Here is a 23,306-nt window from a genome sequence, read left to right on the forward strand (position 1 = left end):
TAAAGTTTGTTCTTTTTGTTTTCTTCTTTATTAATTCATTGATCTGTTGCATGATTGAATATCTGATTTGGTTTTTATTAAATCATGCATCTGTTGAAACTTAAATTTTCATTTAATTGAATTATTTAAGAAACTGTAGTGGGGTCTTTCAACCCCTGGCGCCCAACCCACTTTATTAGCCAAATACCGCTACAGATTTGGCGCCCAACGTGGGGCCCTGAGATATGCTAAATATTTAGTGGTTTTTGTAATTTTTGCTTAATAATGGAAGCTGAAAACTTTCTTATTAATTTTCCTGATGCAGCAGAAGGTAGTTGTGAGGGCCCATCTCATAACAGTCCTGTTACTCCACAGATTGACCGATCATTATTAGATGAGGACACTGGGATGGAACAGCCATTTATTGGGGCTCCGATCCTCTCCTCTGAAAGTCGGACAGACGATTTAGCAGTTTTAGTCCAGGCAATTAATTCTCTTAAAAGTGTATTCGTAGATACAGTAGACCGGCAGAAAAAATGGCTTCAGGACAGTACTGAACTTTGTACTCATGAAGTTCCTAAGAAAACATTAACTGTGGTTGAAAAAGCACATTCTGAATTTTTAGACGTTCTTTCTGACCGTATGAAAGAGTTTACTAAACATACAATTGAAGCTATACAGTGGAACTCGAAACAGACACACAATGAATTTAAGGCAATGTTTGATGAGGCTAACTCTTCAATGTTTTCTTCCTTTAAGAGAGCTTTGGAAGAATCTAGGGTAGGAGAAAAAACATTACAGGAAGAAGTATGCAGCTTGAGGAAGGAGCTACTTGCCATGCAAACTTCGCTTGATTCCTTTATGCAGCAGAGGATCTCACTTGACACCAAAGTAGATGAAAAGGTTCATGTTTCTGGGTCTCAGGTATGTTCAAATACATCTTCACATGTAGACTCTAGTGAGTCCATTAGTCAACCTGCTCTTTCAAATTTGGCTTGTGGGCGTATTCCGCCTATTAAAATGGTATTTCCTACATTTGGAGGAGTAAATGATGAGTCTGATCCTGTTATTTATTTGGAGAGATGTAATGACTTCTTAGCTCTAAGACCAATGTCAAACAGTGAGATACTTGCCACCATGCGTAGTGTTCTGCATGCCTCAGCCCGAGATTGGTGGGAGACTGTAAGATTTAAAATTAATTCTTGGGAAGGTTTTCAGAAGGCTTTTTTAGCGGTTTTCCTCCCAGAGGATTATCAGGATGTGCTCGAAGAAAAAGTGCGTAATCGACTGCAAGGGACAAATGAAAGTGTTCGAGACTTTGCTTTTTCATTTCAAGCTTTATTTAAACGCTGGAAAAAAGAAGCTACTGATACTGAAGTTTTGAAAGCTCTTTTAAAAGCGATGAATCCTTGTTATGCTAGTCAACTTCGTGGCCGTGCACAGACTGTAGAGGAACTGGTGAGATTAGGAACACAATTAGAGAGAGATTATGATCATCAAATAAAGTACAATCAGTTACAGTTACCTAAGAGTTCTTTTCTTGACCAGCATTTGTCTAAAAAATCAAAAGGGGTAGAAGTAAAATCAAACTTACCTCCAGAACAAAGTTTGACTAGTTTGCTTTGTTGGCGATGTCATGAAAATCATTCCCCAGGTTCTTGTTCCAAGTTTAAGGCTGTCCTGAGTGGAAAGCAAACTGGTGGACAATTTCAAGGAACTAAAGAGTTCCAACCTCAAAATCAGCAACGAGGTATGCTGTCTGCTTATGATACTCAGCGCTTTGTAAAAAAAGATGTGTCATCTGGTAGGAAGCTGGATAAGAGAGATGGTATTAAAATTCTTCGTCAGTTGGTTATCCCCATGATGGTTCGGAACTGTAGTGGTAAAGCACTTGTTGATACAGGAGCTACTTATACATTGCTCAACGTCGATTTATGGAATAAGATAAAAGAACCCAATGAGCGACTAGATGTATGGCATGAGGGACCACTTTATCTAGCTAATGGCGATGCTACTGTTCCTCTTGGCCAAAAAGTACTGGACTTCTATTTGCAGGATTTGCATTTCCAAGTTCCAACTGTAGTTCTGCCAGCTCAGAACCTTGTGTATTCAATGGTTTTGGGTTTAGATTTTATCGCACTGACTGGGTTGCAACTGAACATTAAAGATCAACTGTACAGTTTTTCAGATGATCCACAAGGTCGGGTTTTCCCTTTCCAACCGCCTATTACACCAGGGGACTCTTGGAAGTGTTGTAAACCACCTGGTAACTATAATCCATCTGCTTCTTTGTATTCTGCTATACCTCCTGTTCAGTTTGTATGTACAGCAAACGAATGTGTGGATAAGAGTGATGTGGGAGAGTCTGGTTCTGTATTGATGGAGCTTTTGCAAAGTAAAATCAAGGAGAGCAATCTTTCAGAACGTGAGTCTCATGTTCTGTTTACTCTTTTGTATGACCATCCTGATGTTTGTACTCCTAATTTGGGTAGAACCCATCTTGTCCAGCATAAGATTGCGGTTTCAACAGATGTTGTTGTAGCTCAAAAACCATACAGGCTACCCATACACAAAAAGGAGATTGTAAAGGAACAAATTGATGATATGCTCAATCAAGATATCATCCAGCCATCTCATTCACCCTGGGCATCTCCTATTGTGTTAGTTCCTAAAAAAGATGGAGGGCAGAGATTTTGTGTTGATTATCGTAAACTGAATGCAGTCAGTGAAAGCGACGCATTTCCTCTTCCCACAGTGAATGAGATCTTGGAGTCCCTTTCTGGGTCAGGGATATTTAGTACTCTGGATTTAAATAGTGGATATTGGCAGGTGTCCATGCATCCAGATAGTATGGCCAAGACCGCTTTCGTCTCACCTTTTGGCCTATATGAGTTTAAGGTGTTACCTTTTGGCCTGAAAAATGCACCGGCCACATTTCAAAGGCTTATGAATAGAGTCTTGGCTGACTATCTGGGGCAGTGTTGTTTAGTGTATCTAGATGACATAGTTGTCTATTCGGCTAACTTTCACCAACATGTCCTAGACCTCCAGAAAGTTTTGAGATGTTTGCAGAGAGCAGGACTAACTCTCAAACTTCCAAAATGTCATTTCTGTTTAACAGAGATCAAGTTTCTTGGCCATATTGTGACTACTGATGGTGTAAAGGCAGACCCTGCTAAAACAGAAGCTATTCAGAATTTTCCAGTCCCAACAAATTTAAAGGAACTCCAACGGTTTCTGGGAATGAGTGGGTGGTACCATAGGTACGTTCAAAATTTTTCAGATATTGCCGAACCACTTAATGCTCTAAAGAAGAAAGGAGTTCGTTTTCAGTGGACAGCTGAGTGCCAGGTAGCGTTTGACTGCCTCAAAAGGCATCTTTCCTCACCACCTGTACTTGGACACCCAAATCATGCCCATACATTTGTAGTTTATACTGATGCCAGTTCAACCGGCTTGGGTGCTGTTCTTGCTCAACGACCCTCCACTTTTGGTGCATCTGAGGAGGTGTTGGCGTATGCTAGCCGTACTCTGACATCAGCAGAGAAAAACTATTCTACAACTGAGCGGGAGTGTTTAGCAGTGGTTTGGGCTGTAGAACGGTGGCGGCATTATTTGGAGGGAAAATCCTTCATTGTAGTCACTGATCATGCTTCTCTTCTTTGGGTGTTCAACACTACAAAAACAAATTCCCGACTGATTCGCTGGGCTTTGAGACTACAGGAGTTTGAGTTTATTCTGGAGTATCGTAAGGGGAAGCTTAATAGCGCCCCAGACGCTTTGTCTCGGATTGACGTTCCTGATTCTTGTCCAATGGTAGCTTCCTATGTTCCTAAGCAAAGTACAGAGAGTATAGTGTCACTATTTCCTCTTTGTGATGAGGATATCTGGATTGCACAGCAACAAGATGTAGAAATCCAAAGGATATATCAGAGCTTAGCAGAAGGAAAGCAGAGTGATGAGGGATCTGGCTCTGAGTTTGTCATTTTAGAGGATAAGGTCTATAGGAAGGTGTCTAATCCTACAAAGGGAACTCATTTTCAGATTTATGTTCCACAGACTCTCAGAGAAATTTTGTTGGAGGCATATCACTCCAATCCATTGAGTGGTCATTTTGGGCGTTATAAAACTCAAAAAAGGTTAATGCAAGTTGCCTTTTGGCCTAATATGTGGAGAGATGTATCTGACTTTGTGAAGAACTGTACTAGTTGTCAGCAGAATAAACCAGAGTGTCGTAAGCCTGCTGGAAAACTTCAGCAAACTGAAGTGAAGGAGCCTTGGGAAATGCTTGGTGTGGACCTTATGGGGCCACTGCCTCGTAGTACCCTGGGTAACACTCAATTGTTAGTTGTTGTGGACTATTACAGTCACTGGGTTGAGATGTTTCCTCTTCGCAAAGCTACTGCTGGAGTGATTGCCCAGACACTTAGGAAGGAAGTACTGACTCGATGGGGTGTTCCAAAGTTCCTACTATCTGACAGGGGACCTCAATTTACATCTGAGATTTTGAAGGATCTGTGTAGCAGATGGGGAGTGGTACAAAAATTAACAACAGCATATCATCCCCAAACTAATTTTACGGAACGTGTGAATCAGGTAATTAAAGTCATGATCTCCTCTTATGTGTTTGGTGAGCATAATCGGTGGGATCATTACTTACCAGAGTTGAGATATGCCATCAACTCTGCTGTTCAGGAGAGTACTGGATACTCCCCAGCAGAGTTGTTATTGCACAGAAATCTGAGAGGACCTTTTGAACTTGTGTTAGAGCCTCACCAGACTGGTCTTAGGGTTCTTAAAGACTTGCAGGAAGTGGTAAAAAGAAATGTGCGTAGGGCTAAGGAAAAACAGAAGCGTTTGTATGATACGAGACGAAGAGATGTGCATTTCACAAGAAATGATAGAGTTTGGATGAGAGCACATCCTCTTTCTAAGGCTTCTCAAGCATTTGCAGCTAAATTCGCAGCTAGATGGATTGGGCCTTATCGAATTGTGGAAAAGCTTGGTCCGGTGAACTACCGGATTGTTCGGGAGGATAATGGGGAAGATTTACGTACAGTTCATGTATGCAATTTAAAACCTGCATTCCCCTCCGCAGGGGAATTAGATCGTAGAGAGAGAGAAAGGGTCCTGAAAATTTTTGTCGAAGAGTCAGAAGATGAGGAATTTCTCGGATTTGAATAGTCCTGAGATCCAGTAATCACTTAACTGATTTCCATATTTATAGATCAGATTATTTGGTGAGTAGAGTTATTGGTATGGAAAGCTGTTGAGTGTCTTTTTATTGCTGCATAATTTTTAGGTCTTAAAAAACCCCTAAAGATTTCTTGTAAGTAACTTATAGATCACAACCTCTTTAAGTTTGACTGATCTTTTTCCATGGGGGGGAGAGTGTGACGATCGTCATTAGAATTTTCCTTATTATTGTATGAGTGACGTCTGATTGGGTTACTGCTGTCAGCTGATGCAACATTATTTAGAGCGCCTTGGATGGGTTTCTCGCTCTCTCTCATTCATTCCTTATCACGCAGTCAGCATGCAGGTGATTCCGGGTCACTGAGAGGTCATGCTGACGGAGTGTGTGTGTGTTGAGAGCGCACTGCGTACTTGTTGCTTTGAGTCCGTTTTTTGTAGCTCAATATGTGTTTTCGTGCTGCGTGGTCTTGCTCTGAGGTAGTGGCAGTGTTCTTTGAAGTTGGTCACGGCATCGAAAGTGCGAGTATGTTTTTGATGCGGACGTTGAAGCGGCAACATTTATGAATGGAAGAGTTTATGATTTTGGCGGAGGTTGTATTTGCGATGCATGGTGAACGTATTATGCGCTCGGGTTTGTTTGTGGAGTGAGGCGCGGGTTTATTTTGTTTTTTGGCGCTCGAGTTGCCTATTTGTTTTGGGTTTTTTCTTTCTTTTTGTTTGAATGTTTGATCACTATCGTGATCGGGATTTGTGTTGCTGTTTTCTGGGCCCAGTAGCATCGACGGGTGATCGGGTAAGCAAATGTTTCTTCTTTGATTTATATTGTTTTGGTTAACTTGTATATGTGTATGTATGTCCAAAAGATTTAATGAGATGGTAGAGTAACCATATGAATGTGCATTGCGTTCACGATTGCTTCAACGTGCACAAATGGAAAATCTACTTTAGCGTATACGAATTGAGAGACATTTCAAGTGCATTGATTACCCGTTTACTTCAGCGTGCACAAATGGAAAATCTACTTTAGCGTTTACGAACTGAGAGACATTTCAGAGTGCATTAATTACCCGATTACTTCAGCGTGCACAAATGGAAAATCTACTTTAGCGTATACGAACTAAGAGACATTTCAAGTGCATTGAATGTGCAATTGATTCAGCGTGCACAAATGGAATATCTACTATGTGTAAAGTGTACAACTGAGTTCTATAAGTTCTTGAATGTGTGATTGATTTGATTTGAACTTAAAATATTATGTTTGTGGGAATTTGATTAATATTGGTTGTTGTATATTTAGAAGTGGTTTATTTGATTTATTTCTTTATGGTTGGTTGATGTATCACCCGTTGATGGTTTTGTTTGTAAAAGGTAATTAAAAGGTATTGTGCCTGGGCCTGGAAATTTAAGTTTGTTTGGTTTATAGATTTACTTACAATGTGTTGAAGTTAAAGTTTGTTCTTTTTGTTTTCTTCTTTATTAATTCATTGATCTGTTGCATGATTGAATATCTGATTTGGTTTTTATTAAATCATGCATCTGTTGAAACTTAAATTTTCATTTAATTGAATTATTTAAGAAACTGTAGTGGGGTCTTTCAACCCCTGGCGCCCAACCCACTTTATTAGCCAAATACCGCTACATAATTATGTTCTAGTTAATTGAAATTATGAAAATAAATGTTAAACTCTTATTTTTCAGTGCTTTCTAAACGCATTACTGTTTTCATCCTGTGCATTCTCTAATTTGATTGCACTTTCCTAATAAGTTTTTTAAAGATATAATTTTAGGTTTATATCATGAATATTCTGGTAATATTTTCTCTTTTTTTCAGTACTGACCTCCATCCAGCCCTAATTAAGTACAGCAGCGGAACCAGCTGATCAAGATCACCAAGATTACAGAAACTGCAGGTAAGTTACAGTAGTGTGTGTTGCAGCTAAATTCTGTAAAACAGTGGACATCAAGGTCACACTGCTGACTCTGAGACATCCTGGAATATAGATTAGCTAGTAAGCACTGTTTAAGTACTAATATAAGTTTTAATGCATAATATGTACAAAATTCATTGCATTCAGTAATATTTTCTCTTTTCCTCTTTTGTTTAAATGCAGATAAACATAAATCCACCCAGGCAGAGGTTTGCTGCTTCTATTTCTGCACATACAGGTACGTGTTTTGGCTGACTTTCAGAAATATAATTATTTAAAAATAACATATATTTAAGTGTAATTAAATTAGATTAGTTAAATTAGTTCACCTAATAATTAAAATTAAATGTGTGTGGATGTTTCCCAGAAATGGGTTGTGGCTGAAAGGGCATTCGCTGCATAAAAAACTAGCTGGAAAAGCTGGCAGTTCATTCCGCTGTGGCGACCCTGAATTGATAAATAAACAAAGCCAACTAGAAAATGAATCAATGAATGAATAATAATTAAAATTGTCATTAATTACTCACCTGAAACTGTGGGGTGAGTAATTGTCATGATGGTGAGTAATTAATAACATTTTTTTGAGGGCAAACTAATCATTTAATAATGCAACAACTTAAAGTCAATTACAATTTCTTAAAGGGATTGTTCATGCAAAAGTAAAATATATATTTGTGTGATTTACTTGCAACCTGTTTATTATGAGCTCATTCATTTGCTACATATAATGTTGCAAGTAGAAAAAAGAGAAAACAGCAACTTTTTTTGTTTCAAATGTAAAAAATGCAGACATAGAGTTGCAAGTTTAATCTTAAATATATCCCTCATTATGTTGATAAGTTAAGTTGTAATTCTTTGAAGTATTGTTTTTTATTTGTTTCAACATTTAGTCTGATGTTGTGGTTTGGATCTTGCTTCTACTGCTTTTTTGAAAAGTTGTTTTTGAAAATAATATTACAGTATGCTGTAGCAATCATTAACAAAGAGTTGTAAATACTATAATATACACTCACTGGACACTTTATTAGGTACACCTTACTAGTGCCGGGTTGGACCCCCTTTTGCCTTCAGAATTGCCGTAATCCTTCGTGGCATATATTCAACAAGGTACTACAAATATTCCTCAGAGATTTTGGTCCATATTGACATGATAGCATCACAGAGTTGCAGCAGATTTGTCCGCTGCATATCCATCATGGGAATTTCTCATTCCACCACATCCCAAAGATGCTTTTGTTGAATTGAGATCTGGTGACTGTGGAGGCCATTTGAGTACAGTGGACTCATTGTCATGTTCAAGAATCCAGTTTGAGATGATTGACGCTTAATGACATGGCGCGTTATCCTGCTAAAAGTAGCCATCAGAAAATGTGTACACTGTTGTCTAAAAGGATGGACATGGTCAGCAACAATACTCAGGTAGGCTGTGGCATTGGCATGATGCTCAATTGGTACTAATGGGCCCAAAGTGTGCCAAGAAAATATCCCCCACACCATTACACCACCAGCAGCAGCCTGAACCGTTAATACAAGGCAGGATAGATCCATACTTTCATGTTGTTGATGCCAAATTCTGACCCTACCACTCGAAAGCCGCAGCAGAAAGTCAGACTCATTAGACTCAGCAACGTTTTTCCAATCTTTCATTTTCCAGTTTTGGTGAGCCTCTGCAAATAGTAGCCTCAGTTTCCTGTTCTTAGCTGACAGGAGTGACACCCTGTGTGATCTTTTGCTGCTGTAACTCTTCCACTCTTCCGCCTCAAGGTTCGACGTTTTGTGCGCTCAAAGATGCTCTTCTGCATACCTGGGTTGTATTCAACTCAATTCAGCTTTATTTGTATAGCGCTTTTACAATGTAAATTGTGTCAAAGCAACTTCGCATAAATGGTCATAGTAATTGGATCAGGGTAGTTCAGTTTTTAGTGTTTAAGTTCAGTTCAGTTTAGCTCAGTTCAGTGTGATTTAAAATCATTACTGAGAGTCCAAACACTGAAGAGCAAATTCATCGATGGGTAGCTCTACCGATCCCAAACCATGCAAGCTAGAGGCAACAGCAGAGAGGGAAAAAAACTTCACCTGATAGGAGTGAAGAAAAAAAACCTTGAGAGAAACCAGACTCAGTTGGGCAAGACCATTTTAATTTCTCCGCTGGCGAAACATCTTGTGCGGAGCTGCAGTCTCAGCGGCGGATGCTGAAAGCTGGCCTCAGCGAAGACTCGTCTGTCCCTGGAGGGTCACTGGAATCAGTCTCATGTTCTCTACTCCTCCATGACCACTACAGCAGCTGCTCAGGATACGGCCTGGTCAAGGATATGGAAACCTTGGGATCATCTCGTCGCTGGTCTTGGATCCAATCAGTGACTCCACATAGTCTGAGGGCCTCGGGATGAGTATCCCCAGGTGGAAATGGAGAAAAAAATAAAACAATTAGTGTAACTGGTGTTCATAATGTGAGGATCCTATCAATCATGGTTATGACCGACAGATCCAGATATCAAAGTAAGTTTTATTGATTTAATTGAAAGATTTTTTTTACCTTATCCTTATTTTTTTTACCTCATCCTTATTGTCTTAATGGAATATTGCCTTTTTCTTTTTACAAAAGGTTTTTTTTTTTTTTTTTTTTACAATTCTATAATGTTGACTATAATGTTCAGGTGAGTGCATATAAAGGTGAGTGGTCAGAGGTATAGTGCAAAAAGGAACAGAAGTTGTCGATGCTGTCATACAACCCCATAGCTTTGTTTTATACACAAAATGCAGCCATACGTACGTAGCCCAGGGCAAATATTTCGCGGTTCTCAAATATGTAGCCCTGGGCACATATTTATATTTATATTCATTGGTTTTGACAGTTGTCATTGACCCACCTATAGCACTTTTCTATTGCATAGTATGGACCTTCTGGTATGTGTAGGCGTTCACACATCGTAACCTTTTAATTTCCATTTACATCTGTTCTGCATAAATCCATGCTTATAGATTTCTAGTACTTTCCCTTGCTTTCGCTTTCAATCATGGAAAGCCCCTTACATGTCCAACTGAGACACGCTTGTTCAATTAGTTTTTAGAGGTTTGATTACATGTTGTTTACAACTTGTTTAACTGGATATTGATTATAATTAAATATAAAAAGAAATACATAAAAAACAACACTCACTCCAACTTTGTGCCCACCCATTTGCTTCCATCCTGCTGGAATATAATATGGAGATGTGAAATTGTGATGTGTTGCAACATGTTACAAATGTTGTACACGTAACAGTTTTAAAAGTGACAGAAAACCAGAAGCATATTTATAATCTCAAATCAATTGTTCTTGTTCTAACTCTCTAAAATTGTACTGTAATCAACAGCGCTGCACCTCATATTCAGGATGAGGAAAAAAGACAGAGGTTTCCCAACATAATAATATATGCCTACAAATAGTTTTACTATAGACGTATGTTAATATAATGATGAGAAAAAAGCTCAAGGCAGGAATCGAACTCAAGATGCCGTAATATCCATAGTGCAATAATATGTTGATGCACTAACCACCAAGCTATTGATGATATAACATATCACCAACATGATATAACTTATCAAAAAATAGAAAAATAGAAAAATAGAAGAAGAAAAATAAAATAAAAAAATAGAAATGAACTCTGTGTGGAAGCTAGTCCCCTCCAATTCATATACTACATATACTGCACATAATATAGCCACCAACACTTAAAACAAAGCGCATATATTGCCATTCAGTAAAGCTGTATTTCTGTTTTTTATGCTGTCTCAACATGGTGTCATACACCAGTAGACTTCATATTGGTATGGATGGGATATTAAATGGAAAAATGTATGGCAGCTTATAGTTAATATAGTTATATCAGATATTGATGTTCTTTTTTATTGCTAAATAATTGTCATATAATAAATGATTATTTCTCAAGTTCTCTCTCATTCTCTGTCCGTTAGACACCCCTACAGTTTAGTGAAAATGAAACTCGACACTTTTTCCGTTTGCGCGGGCTTGACTTGGTGGCTTTGCACTTCTTGCTTTCTGCTTTCAACAGAACACACTGTTTTTAATCTCTTCATATTCTGTCTGTTTGTGCAGTAAAATGGCAGAATCCAGTGTTTCTTTGGCTCAGGAGGATCAGTTCAACTGTTTAATCTGTCTGGATCTACTGAAGGATCCAGCGGCCATTCCCTGTGGACACAGTTTCTGTATGAGCTGTATTTCGGGCTATTGGGATCAGGATGAGCAGAAGGGAGTCTACAGCTGCCCTCAGTGCAGACAGACCTTCACTCCAAGACCGGTTTTAGGTAAAAACTTCATACTGACTGAAGTTGTGGAGAATATCAGGAAGACAAAACTACAAGCTGCTCGTCCTGCTCAGTGTTACTCTGAACCTGTAGATGTGGAGTGTGATGTTTGTACTGGGAGAAAATATAAAGCTGTCAAGTCCTGTCTGGTGTGTCTGGATTCTTACTGTCAGATTCACTTTGATCGTCACGAGGAATTTCACTCTAAAAAGCCACACATAGTGACTGATGCCACTGGACGACTGCAGGAGATGATCTGCCCTCAACATGAGAAACTACTAGAAATGTACTGCAGGACTGACCAGCGCTGTATTTGCATGCTGTGCTTGATGAATGAACACAAGATACATGAAACTGTATTGCCAGCTGAAGAGAGAGCAGAGAAACAGGTATGACATAACAGCAATGTACTAGCTTATTTCTCTTTTATTGATAAACTTATGTTTTATGCAGCGGATGCCGATCCAGCTGCAACTCATCAATTGAAAACACTCATACACTCCCATTCACACACATACTCTAGACAATTTTAGCCTATCTAATTCACTTATAGCACATAGCCAATAGAACCAGAGCACCAGGAGGAAAATCATGCCAACACAGGGAGAACATGCAAACTCCACACAGAAATGCCAACTAACCTTGCCGAGGCTCAAACCATCGACCCTTTTGCTGTGAGACGATTGTGCTACCCACTGAGCCACCATGACGCCTATAAAGATTTTGTTTAATTAATTTTTATGTTTTACTTTGTTTTACTTTAATTTCTTTGTTCTGCAGAAACATTTTAAAGAGACACTTAAGCGACGAATGCAAGACGGACAGGAGGAGTGTGAGAAGCTGAGAGGGGTTGTAAAGTCGCACAAGGTGAGTTTTAAGCAGAAGATCAACTGCTGGCTGCTGTCTACCAGTGTTGGGCATGTTACTTAAAGTAGATTGTTAGGTTTAGTAACGGAATTAAAGTTTAGAGTAATATTTTTATGTTTACATGAAATATAAAATAAATATTGACATCTTTCCATGGTTGAAACACAGAGTAGATGATTACATAATATACTGTACATTCAGCCTGTTTCTTTCAACACAGTTAATGTTCATTCATGTTTTGATGCTAAAAACACAGGTAATGTTTTCAAAGGGTTATACAGAGCCATTCAATTAAAGCAACTAAATCGAGTTTATTATTGTTCTGACATGCAGAAATAATTAGTGCTAGCAAAACAAGTCAGTCGTGACTTGCATATATATTGACAAAGCATCAATCAGATATCTATATACTGTAAGCAAGCCGTAAATGTAGGCGGGATCTTGCTATTTTGCATCAGTAAGAGAGACGGTCATCACTGTGTATGTGAAAGTGATTTACTACAGTTTGTCACAGTCACCAGCAATCTAGCCCATGCAGAGTTAGTGAAATCAACGTTTTGTAGATATTCTAGTTATATGAAAAGAACCTGTATATCATGATGTTTTGCTGAGCGGGAGCCAGAGGTTCTGAGATACAACAGTAGTTGTTTGCCTACAAATTCATGCTGTTGCTTGATTAAGAGTAACATTTTACAAATATAGCTGCAAGCAGCAATTATCGGGGCCGAGCAGCCCAGCGGTCACATCATAAACGACCACAGCAACAAGCTACAGAGCAACGGGAAAAATCTATAACATTTTGGCTGCATGGTCTAAGCCAAATTTGGTGCAAATTGGGCTAACAAACTATAGACAGTCCAAAACAACAGATTTTTTTAACCTATTCAACATGGTGGACAGAATGTCAGTCAGGGAATAATTTATATCAATGTTCTCTGTATGATACAAGGAATCTGTAAGACCAGTCTCATGACAAAAGACAAAACTATTTAAAAGTCATTTGATACATTTTCAATGATTTCTATGGATAGAATTTATTTGTTTATCAATTTTATCTAGAATGTGGCTCAAACTGTGATAGTTTGGTCAATGTTAGGTCTAGATAACACACATTGTGTTTGATTTCAATATTTCACTAAATCAGGTTTGTGCTTATTTGGTATCAATGTTCTCTGCATGACCCAAGGAATAAGTAGAGATCAATTTTTATCACAATAAACGTCTTTCAAGAGTTCAAACTTAGCTGATGATAGATTATAAAGTGAGCTCATCAACAGAATGCTAAGAGTATATATATATATATATATATATATATATATATATATATATATATATATATATCAACTGCTGTTATACAATATGTTGTTGATATATATATATATATATATATATATATATATATATATATATATATATATATATATATATATATATATATATATATATATATATATATATATATATATATATATATATATATATAGACACACACACACACACACACACACACACACACACACACACACACACACACACACACACACACACACACACACACACATATATATATATATATATATCAACATGTTGTATAACAGCAGTTGATATATATATATATATATATATATATATATTTATATTTATATTTATATATATATATATATATATATATATATATATATATATATATATATATATATATATATATATATATATATATATATATATATATATATATATATATATATATATATATATATATCAACTGCCATCATCAAACCCTGAACTTTAAAAATGATGTCACCTTTTAGTAGAAACTGGAATCTTAACATTATTAAATCACAAGCAAATCTGGCCCAAGTCATTCACAAAGTCATTTGCAATTGGGTTCATCCATAACTGTCAAGAACGAGGGCCATCTCATGCTTTGGGAGCTCATTGGATGGTGAACACTTCTCCTGTCAGCTATTGGCTCAATGTGTCTCCATCCAAGGAGCTCCCATAACGAGAGATGGTCCCGCCCTCTCTCATGACACGTTTTTAATTCATGACATGATGAATTTCATAACATTTTGCCAGCATGGTCTGAAGAACATCCGAGTCAAACTTAGTGAAAATCTGAAAAACGGTCTAAGAGGAGTTAGAAAAAAATAGGTTTTCAATAAAAAATAAAATGGCGGACAGAAAGTTTAGTTGATTTTGGCATTTTTGATATCAATGGTCTCGGAATTCAGTGAACAAAGCAAGTGACATGTCATGCCAATAAGAATTTTTTTTAGATATTTAGCAAAAGTTCTTGGCATTTTTCAAAATTGCTTATAACTTTTGGCCACAAGGTGGCGCTGCATACCATGCTTTGTAATGGTACATATATATATATATATATATATATATATATATATATATATATATATATATATATATATATATATATATATATATATATATATATATATATATATATAATTTTTTTTTTTTTTTGACAAATCTAAAAGGCCCCCACCAAAAATGGCTAATCTGGGAAAAACTGATTTCATTCGGCTCGGCATTATGTCAGACATGAGGATACCAGTTTTATGAGTTTTGGACAAAAGGTTGAGAAGATTTAAAGGGGGGAAAAAAGCTATTTTTGTGTCTCCGGACAACTAGAGAGCAGTGTACAGAAACGCTGCAGATAAGCTCAGGCCATAGTTGTCATAACAAACAACTAGTTGAATACATCATTGCTTTACGGAGATATCACTTCAAGTCCATTTATGTAAGCTGTATGTTAGATTTGTTCGCAAGTTAAACGAAAACGGTTCGTCTAATCAACTTAAATTCCATAACTTTTGGTCTGCATCATCAGTAGATTATATGATTCAATTTTGATATAATCAGATAAAGAGTTTGATCAAATAAGATTTGTGATCTTGAGGGCGCATACTCAAGAGCAGTTTGACCCCTTTGTGTGCACGTGCCTGCCTTCTATCGTTGTGCCAAATTATACAACTTTCCTGCATACGATTACATGGCTGCCATTTAAAATCCTCCAGAAAAATGATAATAGTAATAGGAACGGTAATGAAAACAATAGGCGCCTCCGCAGCTTTGCTGCTAGGCCCCTAATGGCAAAAAGTTATACATATTAATGTGGCTAGTGAGGAGCTCAGTGCTGGAACTTTTTCAGTCCCACTGGAGCCACTGTGGGGAACAGACTGTGTGAGGCAGCAGTAGGAGCTGAGTGAATGACTGATTCTGCTGCTTCTCTCTGTGTGTCCTAACAGCGCTCTGCACAGGCAGCAGTGGAGGACACTGAGAGAATCTTTACTGAGCTCATACGCTCCAATGAGAGAACCCGCTCTGAGGTGACACAGCTGATCAGAGATCAGGAAAAGGCTTCAGTGAGTGTAGCTGAAGGACGACTGGAGCAACTGGAGCAGGAGATGAATGATCTGAATAGGAAAAATACTGAGCTGGTGCAGCTTTCATGCACTGACAATCACATCCATTTCCTCCAGGTAACACCAATCTCTGACAAACAGCACATTGTGTTTAATATGATATATGTAGCTGGATTTCTGATATTCCTGTTGTTCTTTTGTGTCTAGAGTTTCCAGTCTCTCTCTGTTCCTCCTGGATCTACAGACCCATCCAGCATCAGTACTCATCCCTCTTTTGATGATTTGGTTACAGTTGTCTCCGAGTTGAAAGAGAAACTGCAGCAGACCGTAAAAGAAAAGAAAAAAATCATGCATCGAAAAGGTAAAGCCTTGAAGCATTAATTTACTCTCAGAATTTTCAACATTTTAAAAAATCAATATAATCCCACAACACAGTTTAAAAATTGTTGAAAGTTATTATTTATTTATATTGAAGATATTTGTTTCCTTAGTGAGATACATCAATGGGATTCCCACTCCAGAACATGAGAGCAGGAATGAGTTCCTACAATGTAAGTTTTTTTGTTTGTTCGATTTTAATAAAGAATCACCCGGACATAAAGAGAAGACAATGAGAAATAGGTACTTAATTGGCAATTCTGTTTCTTAAATGGGTTGGGTAAGAGTTTTGCCTTAGTGTCATGAATTCTTGTAGCCACTAAATATCGCCACTGTGTTCACAGTGTTTTTGGTCACAAATCAACTTAATTTGATTCACTGGTTCTTAGCTTAGCTTTGTGTATTTAAGTAGCTATATCACTTTCTCCATCTGAGTGCATTGTGTCTGACATTGCATCGCTGAGTGATGCAACCTCAGCTTGCATCATAAAGGCTACATCCAGATATTATTGCATGTCAGCGCCCTCTGCTTCCGTTTGGATTAGAAATCTCCACATAAACACACCAAATGGAAAAGAGCCGACTGAAACGAGATTGCATGTTCTGAGAGATTGTGTCTTTCCACATCCATGGGGGGACAGTCTTTGTTTTCTCTCATTCTAAAACAAGAAACCAGAAATTGTACACACACAAAGCGTCAACAATGCAATGTTTACTATTATCTAGAGATGTCCTGATACGATATTGATATTGGAAGTAGGTCCGAAATCAGTCCAAAAAACTGTAACGGTCTGCGTTAAAAATATACGATATAAGCAGTCCGATGCGCTCTAAACTCCATTACAGCTATTCTATCCAGCAGCGACCAGAGCCAGCGTGCAAAGCCCACGTGATCACAACACTGCTTGCTAGCAAAATCTCTTTAAGATTTAACATGCTCTTCACACTAAGTTATGGTGTTTTACGATTTGCTGACTTTTGTTCTCAGTTTGATCTAGCTATTCATACAATCCACTCAACGAAATGGGTAAAAGGAAAGTATTCATGATTTGTGCTGATTATTGTATCGGATTTGTATCGCTATCGGTTCATACTGAAGGATGCAATATCTGTATCGTATTGGAAGTTAATGTTGTATCGGTACATCCCTACTATTATCACAGTAATTGTCACACATCAAAGAGGGATTCCCTCATGCAAATACGTCTTATAATCTAATAATCCACATCGGTCGCAAATATTTGCGAAATGCAGTGAATTTATACCCGGCATCTTTGTGTCCTTTCATGACTTGAATTGTTTACTTAGTTACGTCACTTAAGGTTTTGATCTTGCACTCTTATTCAGTGTTGAATAACCATTCAGAGCACTCTCTTCAGCTGCTGGGCAATAGCAATTTTACATACTGAATTATGCCAACTCGAACTCTGAAGAAACCTGATAAGAGAAGGTGAATTTTCTACTTCTCAATTTGATGAGATATTTTCTGTTTAAACATTGAGGCAACTGGTACTCAAATAACCCTCATGCTGAGCCCTGATTACCGCCACCACACTGCTACCCTGGTGATCCCAATGCATGTTGATGCTTGCTCACGTAATTATCTCTTATCTTTGAGGTTCAGCCCTCGTACTTTCCCTCTAATATAGATAAGATAGCCTTTGTCATTATCCTTCTTTCTGAAAAAAGCTTTCTCTTGGACATTGGCTGTGTTGGGGGTCAAGAGTCTGTTTTGTCCTATTTACTCTACATTTGAAAAGGAGTTTAAGTGGATATTTGATCATCCTCTCAGTGGTCAAGAAGCATTAAAAAGGTTGAATCTCAAGCAAGGAGACTGAAGTCCAAAATATGCTATTCAGTTTCGCACAATTTTGTCAGGAAGTGGCTGGAGCAATGCGTCCCTCACAGTCTGCTTCCTTAATGGGCTGTCAGAGACTCTTCAAGGAAAGCTTTTCACTTGAGAACTAAATCTAGGGAACAAAATTGGACTATCTGCTTTGGGAGAGGAGTTTATCCCACCAAAGTGTTTTCAGTATTTTCCCACCTAGGGTTAAACTTCCAGAGGAATAGGATTGCAGCTGGAGAGAAGTATTGTTTATACTATGGAAGCTCGGGTCACTTCCAAAATTCCTGCCCAGAACTCCCGGGAAACATTCAATCCTGTTCAACAAGAATAGAAATGCAATTAGCAAAATCTCCTCTCCCTCTTACACTGGTTTCTTTGTTTCTTTAACTCTCTCCTGGGTTTAATAATCAACACCATCTCAAGGTCTAAGTAGAAATTGTATGTTTTCTGCTTTTGCCATTTGCCTACAAATACCCTCTGGACCTCTCAAGATTTCTCAGAGGGTGACAACACTTTATGGTAGGCTATTTTGACTTTAATGAGTAAGAAAGACTACACTGACTTTTCATGTTTCAATCTAACACCATCAAGAGAAGTTGAATCTATACCATATTCAATCTCCAGTGTTTCCAATTGTTCTTGGACACCCTTGGCTTCTTGCTTACAATCCAGAGGGCACCTTACCCCCTCATGCTCACTGCTTTTGAACTTTTTCAAGAGGCCACCATTTTCTATAAGTTTGGTCTTCGAAATCCTTATCATCTTGTGTGCATACTGAAAAGGGATGAATGGAAAGCAGCTTTCAATACACCCACTGGTCACTACAAGAATCTGGTCATGCCATTCAACCTCACTAATGCCCCTGCAGTTTTTAGGCACTAATAAACAACATTTTCAGAGATGTGCACTCATCACCAGTTTGTATTTGTCTATTTGGATGACATTTTAATCCACTCAAATTTCCTTTAATGCATGTCAGAAGAGGCCTCGTCTGTCTACTGGAAAACCACCTGTATATTAAGCCAGAAAAGCTTGAATTTCACAGATCCAATTCCTTATGTTCATCATTTTTACCTGGCCACCTCAAGATGGATACTAAGAAAGTAAAGTTGTTCAGCAATCCTTAGTATTTACTAGTTTCTACAGAAATGTTATTTTAAACTTCCCTTTATCTGCTTTCACTAAAAGGAGGACTGTGGGATTTCACTGAGCTCCTGTGACTGATGCAGCATTCATGGAACTCGAGCATCACTTCAGCATTCGTCCTTTTCCTCACCCTGGAGGTGCATGTCTCTGACATTGGTGTAGAGTCTATTCTCCTAAATGAAAGCAAATAGTAGAGTTTGTCCATATGCCTTCTTTTCACATTGGCCTACCTCAACAGAGAGAAATTACCATGTAAGTGGTCAGGTGCAGCTAGTTGTGAAGCTTGCACTCCAAAAAATGGGGGACTCCTTAGAGAGAGCCAAACATGCATTCTATGTTCTAAAAAATCATAAAAACTTAAATATATACAACAGGTCAAATGTCTCAACACCCGTCTGACCCGATGGTGGCTGTTTTTTTCAGTTGGTTCCAGTCTTGAGGTTTTAAGAATCTCAAACCAGATGCACTATCCCAAGCTCAAACTGATCTCAAACACATCTTGTCAAGTTTTAACATTGTTGCCCCCATCAGGTAGAAACTTGCTGTAACTATGGGGGTGGTAGACATATTCTCTAAGTCTGGTAGATGTGTTTCTCCCTAAGTTTTTCTTGGCAGAACTAACTTTTGTATTTAGAGTTTGCTCGATTCCTAAGGACATAGTGACAGATAGAGCCCCTAAAGTCTCATTACAGTTATGGAAGGCATTCTGCAAGGTGTTAGGTGCTTCAGCTAGCCTGTCCTCAGGATTTCATTCTGTGGTGTATGACTCCCAATAACCTTCCCACTTGGTCATCATTCCTCATCTGGGCAGAGTATGCTCATAACACTCTCCAGTCCTCAGTCACTGGGCTTTCTCGTTTTGAATGTTAATTATGCACCTCTATTGTTTCCTGAGCAAGAGGTTGAGGTGGGTGTACTATCATCCAGGCAGTTTATCCAGTTTATTCAGACACAAACTATTTCATTCTTCAAAACAGTACCCACAGCAAGTAAACTGCAAAAGAAGATCACCTGTGACTTGGAGAAGGGTCTGGAGGGAGACCGGGTGCAAGCTAAGCAGTATGCAGTGCTTTTAATGCACACACCTAACCCCGCCCCTAACCCTATCCCATACAGTGATGTCACTAGCTCTATTAAGTGCGTTGTGTCTGACATTGCATGGCTGAGACTGCGTGTCTCAGTTGGCATATTCAAGTCTGCATCCAGATACCATTGGTGACTTGGCCAAAGAGTTTGGTTATGAACCAAAAACCTTTCCTTATGGCTTGAATCCCGGACCCTTCAGGATTACAAAGAATGTGTCCTGTTCTTAACATTGTATTTATCAAGTCTCTAAGAATTGACACTACCTTTCATGTATCTTTACTCAAGCCTGTTTTGTCTTCTCCCTTTGTTCTGGCAGGTAAACCTCCTCCTCCTCCACGCATCATCAGAGGTCAACCAGCCTACACTGTCTGCCAGATACTGGATTCCCGTCTAATTCACGGTTCCCTTCAGTATCTGGTGGACTGGGAAGGATATGGTCCTGAGGAGCAATGTTGGGTTTCTTCTAAGGACATTTTAGACCACAAGTTGATTAGAGATTACCATGCTAAAAAACCTAATTGTCCTAGGAAGAAAGAGGAGGGGAGATGAGGGTTTAGTCAAAAATTTTAACTTGGTGTCAGGAATTCTTCTCCCAACTAGATCTCTGGGTTCAGTTTCTCACTTGGTGTTCAACATAAGTAGTCTGTTCTCAAGTTTGCAATCCTCAAATGCTTGCTATCGCCATACAGATTAACTTTGATGCCTTTGCTTTGCTTTGTTTTTGTCGTTACCTCCTGTAGGGAACTTATAGTTGAGACCTTTTGCCTTTGTTGAAACCTTCCTTTTGGAATTCTTGGATGGTGAATTTTCTGTTCATCTTTTTGATGAGGATGTTTCTGTTTGAACTTTGAGATATTTAGTATTTTAATAAATCTTCAATCACTTTCTTTGATAAAATTGTACTGGTGTATCTCTATGTGGATCAATGATTACAGCTTTACAACATCAAATTATCTTCTATTGTGTTTAGCGGAATACAAAAAAAAAAAACTCAAACCTGTTTGGAACAAATTAAAGGTGAATAAATGATTGTAGAATTTTCACTTTGGGTGAAATTTCCCTTTATTAATGATTAATTTATATTACACAATGTACACAATATAGTACACAATGAGAATTAGAAATTATATACCTAATAATGTATAACCACAGTTTGCAAAATTCCTAATTAAAGCTAAAATTGATGTTTTATCTAAATAAAAAATATCCTTTCAGAATAAATGTGTAAAATACATTATGCTTGTGATAGACATTACTGAAAATTAAGCAAAATTTTTTTATAGAATTGGATTTTACCAATGCTTTTGCAGACAATAAAGTTTCTAACAATAAAAGTTTCTAAAATATAAGCAAATTTAAATATAATACATAAAAATGCAAACCATGTAACACTTATTAAGTAATGTTATATTAAAATGACTAAAAAAGCTTTTCTTTGTGCCTGGTGTGATTTTTGATTACATTATAGCTATCACATTTCACTGATGAAAACTTAAATTTCATCTGCTTTTTTCATGGTTTCCAGATTACCAGCAGTTGACACTGGACTCAGACACAGCTTATGAATGTCTGCGGCTGTCTGATGGGAACAAAGTGGTGACTAGGATGAAGAAACTACTGCACTATCCTGATCATCCAGACAGATTTGATAGTTTTGCTCAGGTGTTGTGTAAAGAGAGTGTGCATGGGCGCTGTTATTGGGAGTTTGAGAGGAGTGGCAGAGGAATGTGTGCATCAGTGTCATACCAGAGCATCAGCAGGAAGGGAAAGGAAAGTGAGTGTAAATTTGGATATAATGATCAGTCATGGTCTTTGTACTGCTCTGACACCAGATGTTCATTCAGGTACAATAATGAAGAGTCTAAACTCAGAGTAGAGTCCAGCTTGTCTAGAATAGGAGTGTATGTGGATCACAGTGCGGGAACTCTGTCCTTCTACAGCGTCTCTGACACAATGAGCCTCATTCACAGTGTCCACACCACATTCACTCAGCCGCTCTATCCTGGGTTTGAGGTTTGCAATTATTCAGTTGTAAAACTGTGTGATTAAGCATAACAGACAAGCGAATTCCACTAGAGCTGCATGATTAATTGTTCCAATATGAATAATATCTCAAATATGCATGTGGTCTTGTCTCCAAAAGACAAGCTTGATCTCAATGTACATTTAGACTTTTCACTTTTTAACACTTATGTTAGTTTTAGTCTGCAACTGTTAAGTTTAGTCATTAGTCCTAGTTTTAATTTCATTTACAAATATTAAAATGATCATAGAAATACTGGAATAATGGTTTACATTTTAAATATAAATATTGATCTTTACCCTAGCATTTAAAATAGAAGTTGACACTTTAAAAAAAAATCATCTGTTGAACCAACACAGTTCTTCAATGTTTTCCCAAAACAATCTTTATGAATGTGTCATAGAATCATTTATTCAAACTAAGCTTTAAATAAATAAATAAATATATATATTCATAATATATATATTCATAATATATATATTCATAATATAGATTTTTAAAGGTGCCATATAATAAAAATCTGGATATACCTAGGCATAGATGAATAATAAGTGTTCAGTATGGAGATGGCCATACTGTGAGCCTCAAACCCCATTGTTTCCTCATTCTTATTAATTAGCACTGGCTCCAGCTCAATTCCTGTTGAACTCCAGTAAGTAGGGTATTTTATTCACTTGAAATAAAGTGATTCTCTTTAATGTAGTTGATGCAGACTCATTCATAAATTAGTTGCAGCAAAAATGCTGAATACCATTGTGATTTTCTATGAAACTGCTATATTAGCTATTAAATTTTACTTATCTAGCTCATGTTAGCTTGTTTACAATAGCTTGTTAAAGCCATTTCCCATGCATTGTTTTATTTGTGACAACTTGGCATAACTCAACATTAAAGGTCACAGCATCGATCTTGAAATGTAATTACAATACATCCAGTTAATTAGTCTTAAGAATTAATTTCGTTGTTCAAGCATAAAATGAGGTGAAAGAATGTGTATCCGCTAGCACCGTCAGGATCAGCAAGCGAGCGCAGAAACTCTATTGAAAATACTGTTGTAAAATAAACTGTCATATTTTAAAGACACGGCGGGGGAAATGGAATTTAATGCAGTGCTTTATGTCCAGTCTGACACCCACTTTACATTATATGTCTATCAGGCAGTGCAG

The 23,306-nt window shown here is 37.7% G+C and overlaps 1 protein-coding gene across 3 annotated transcripts; it reads left to right on the plus strand.

Annotated features, from left to right (window-relative positions):
* The first annotated feature begins 771 nt into the window (after positions 1–771).
* ftr06 (finTRIM family, member 6) lies at positions 772–22,562 on the plus strand. 3 transcript variants are annotated; one of them, XM_087241205.1, is made up of 9 exons: positions 772–903; positions 7,007–7,085; positions 7,287–7,341; positions 11,203–11,800; positions 12,192–12,278; positions 15,545–15,778; positions 15,869–16,022; positions 16,153–16,212; positions 21,643–22,562. In XM_087241205.1, exons 4-9 carry the CDS (start codon positions 11,207–11,209, stop codon positions 22,164–22,166), a joined length of 1,653 nt encoding a protein of 550 aa, XP_087097331.1. In that variant the 5' UTR covers positions 772–903; positions 7,007–7,085; positions 7,287–7,341; positions 11,203–11,206; the 3' UTR covers positions 22,167–22,562. The 3 variants fall into 3 exon arrangements, with proteins under 3 accessions (XP_087097331.1, XP_087097330.1, XP_087097332.1); XM_087241204.1 differs by lacking the exons at positions 772–903; positions 7,007–7,085; positions 7,287–7,341 and having other exon boundaries at positions 9,736–11,800; XM_087241206.1 differs by lacking the exons at positions 772–903; positions 7,007–7,085; positions 7,287–7,341; positions 21,643–22,562 and adding an exon at positions 20,434–21,009 and having other exon boundaries at positions 9,736–11,800.
* Positions 22,563–23,306: the final 744 nt, after the last annotated feature.

Source organism: Danio rerio, chromosome 2 (assembly GCF_052040795.2).
Source record: "Danio rerio strain M-AB ecotype USA chromosome 2, GRCz13ab, whole genome shotgun sequence".
Lineage (NCBI taxonomy): Eukaryota > Metazoa > Chordata > Actinopteri > Cypriniformes > Danionidae > Danio > Danio rerio.

Excerpts from the sequence above, each read along its gene's own strand:
- ftr06 (XM_087241205.1), top strand. The coding sequence starts at position 11,207 with ATGGCAGAATCCAGTGTTTCTTTGGCTCAGGAGGATCAGTTCAACTGT. Across the intron at positions 12,279-15,544 it reads GGGTTGTAAAGTCGCACAAG|CGCTCTGCACAGGCAGCAGT; the intron begins GTGAGTTTTAAG and ends GTGTCCTAACAG. Across the intron at positions 15,779-15,868 it reads ATCACATCCATTTCCTCCAG|AGTTTCCAGTCTCTCTCTGT; the intron begins GTAACACCAATC and ends TTTTGTGTCTAG.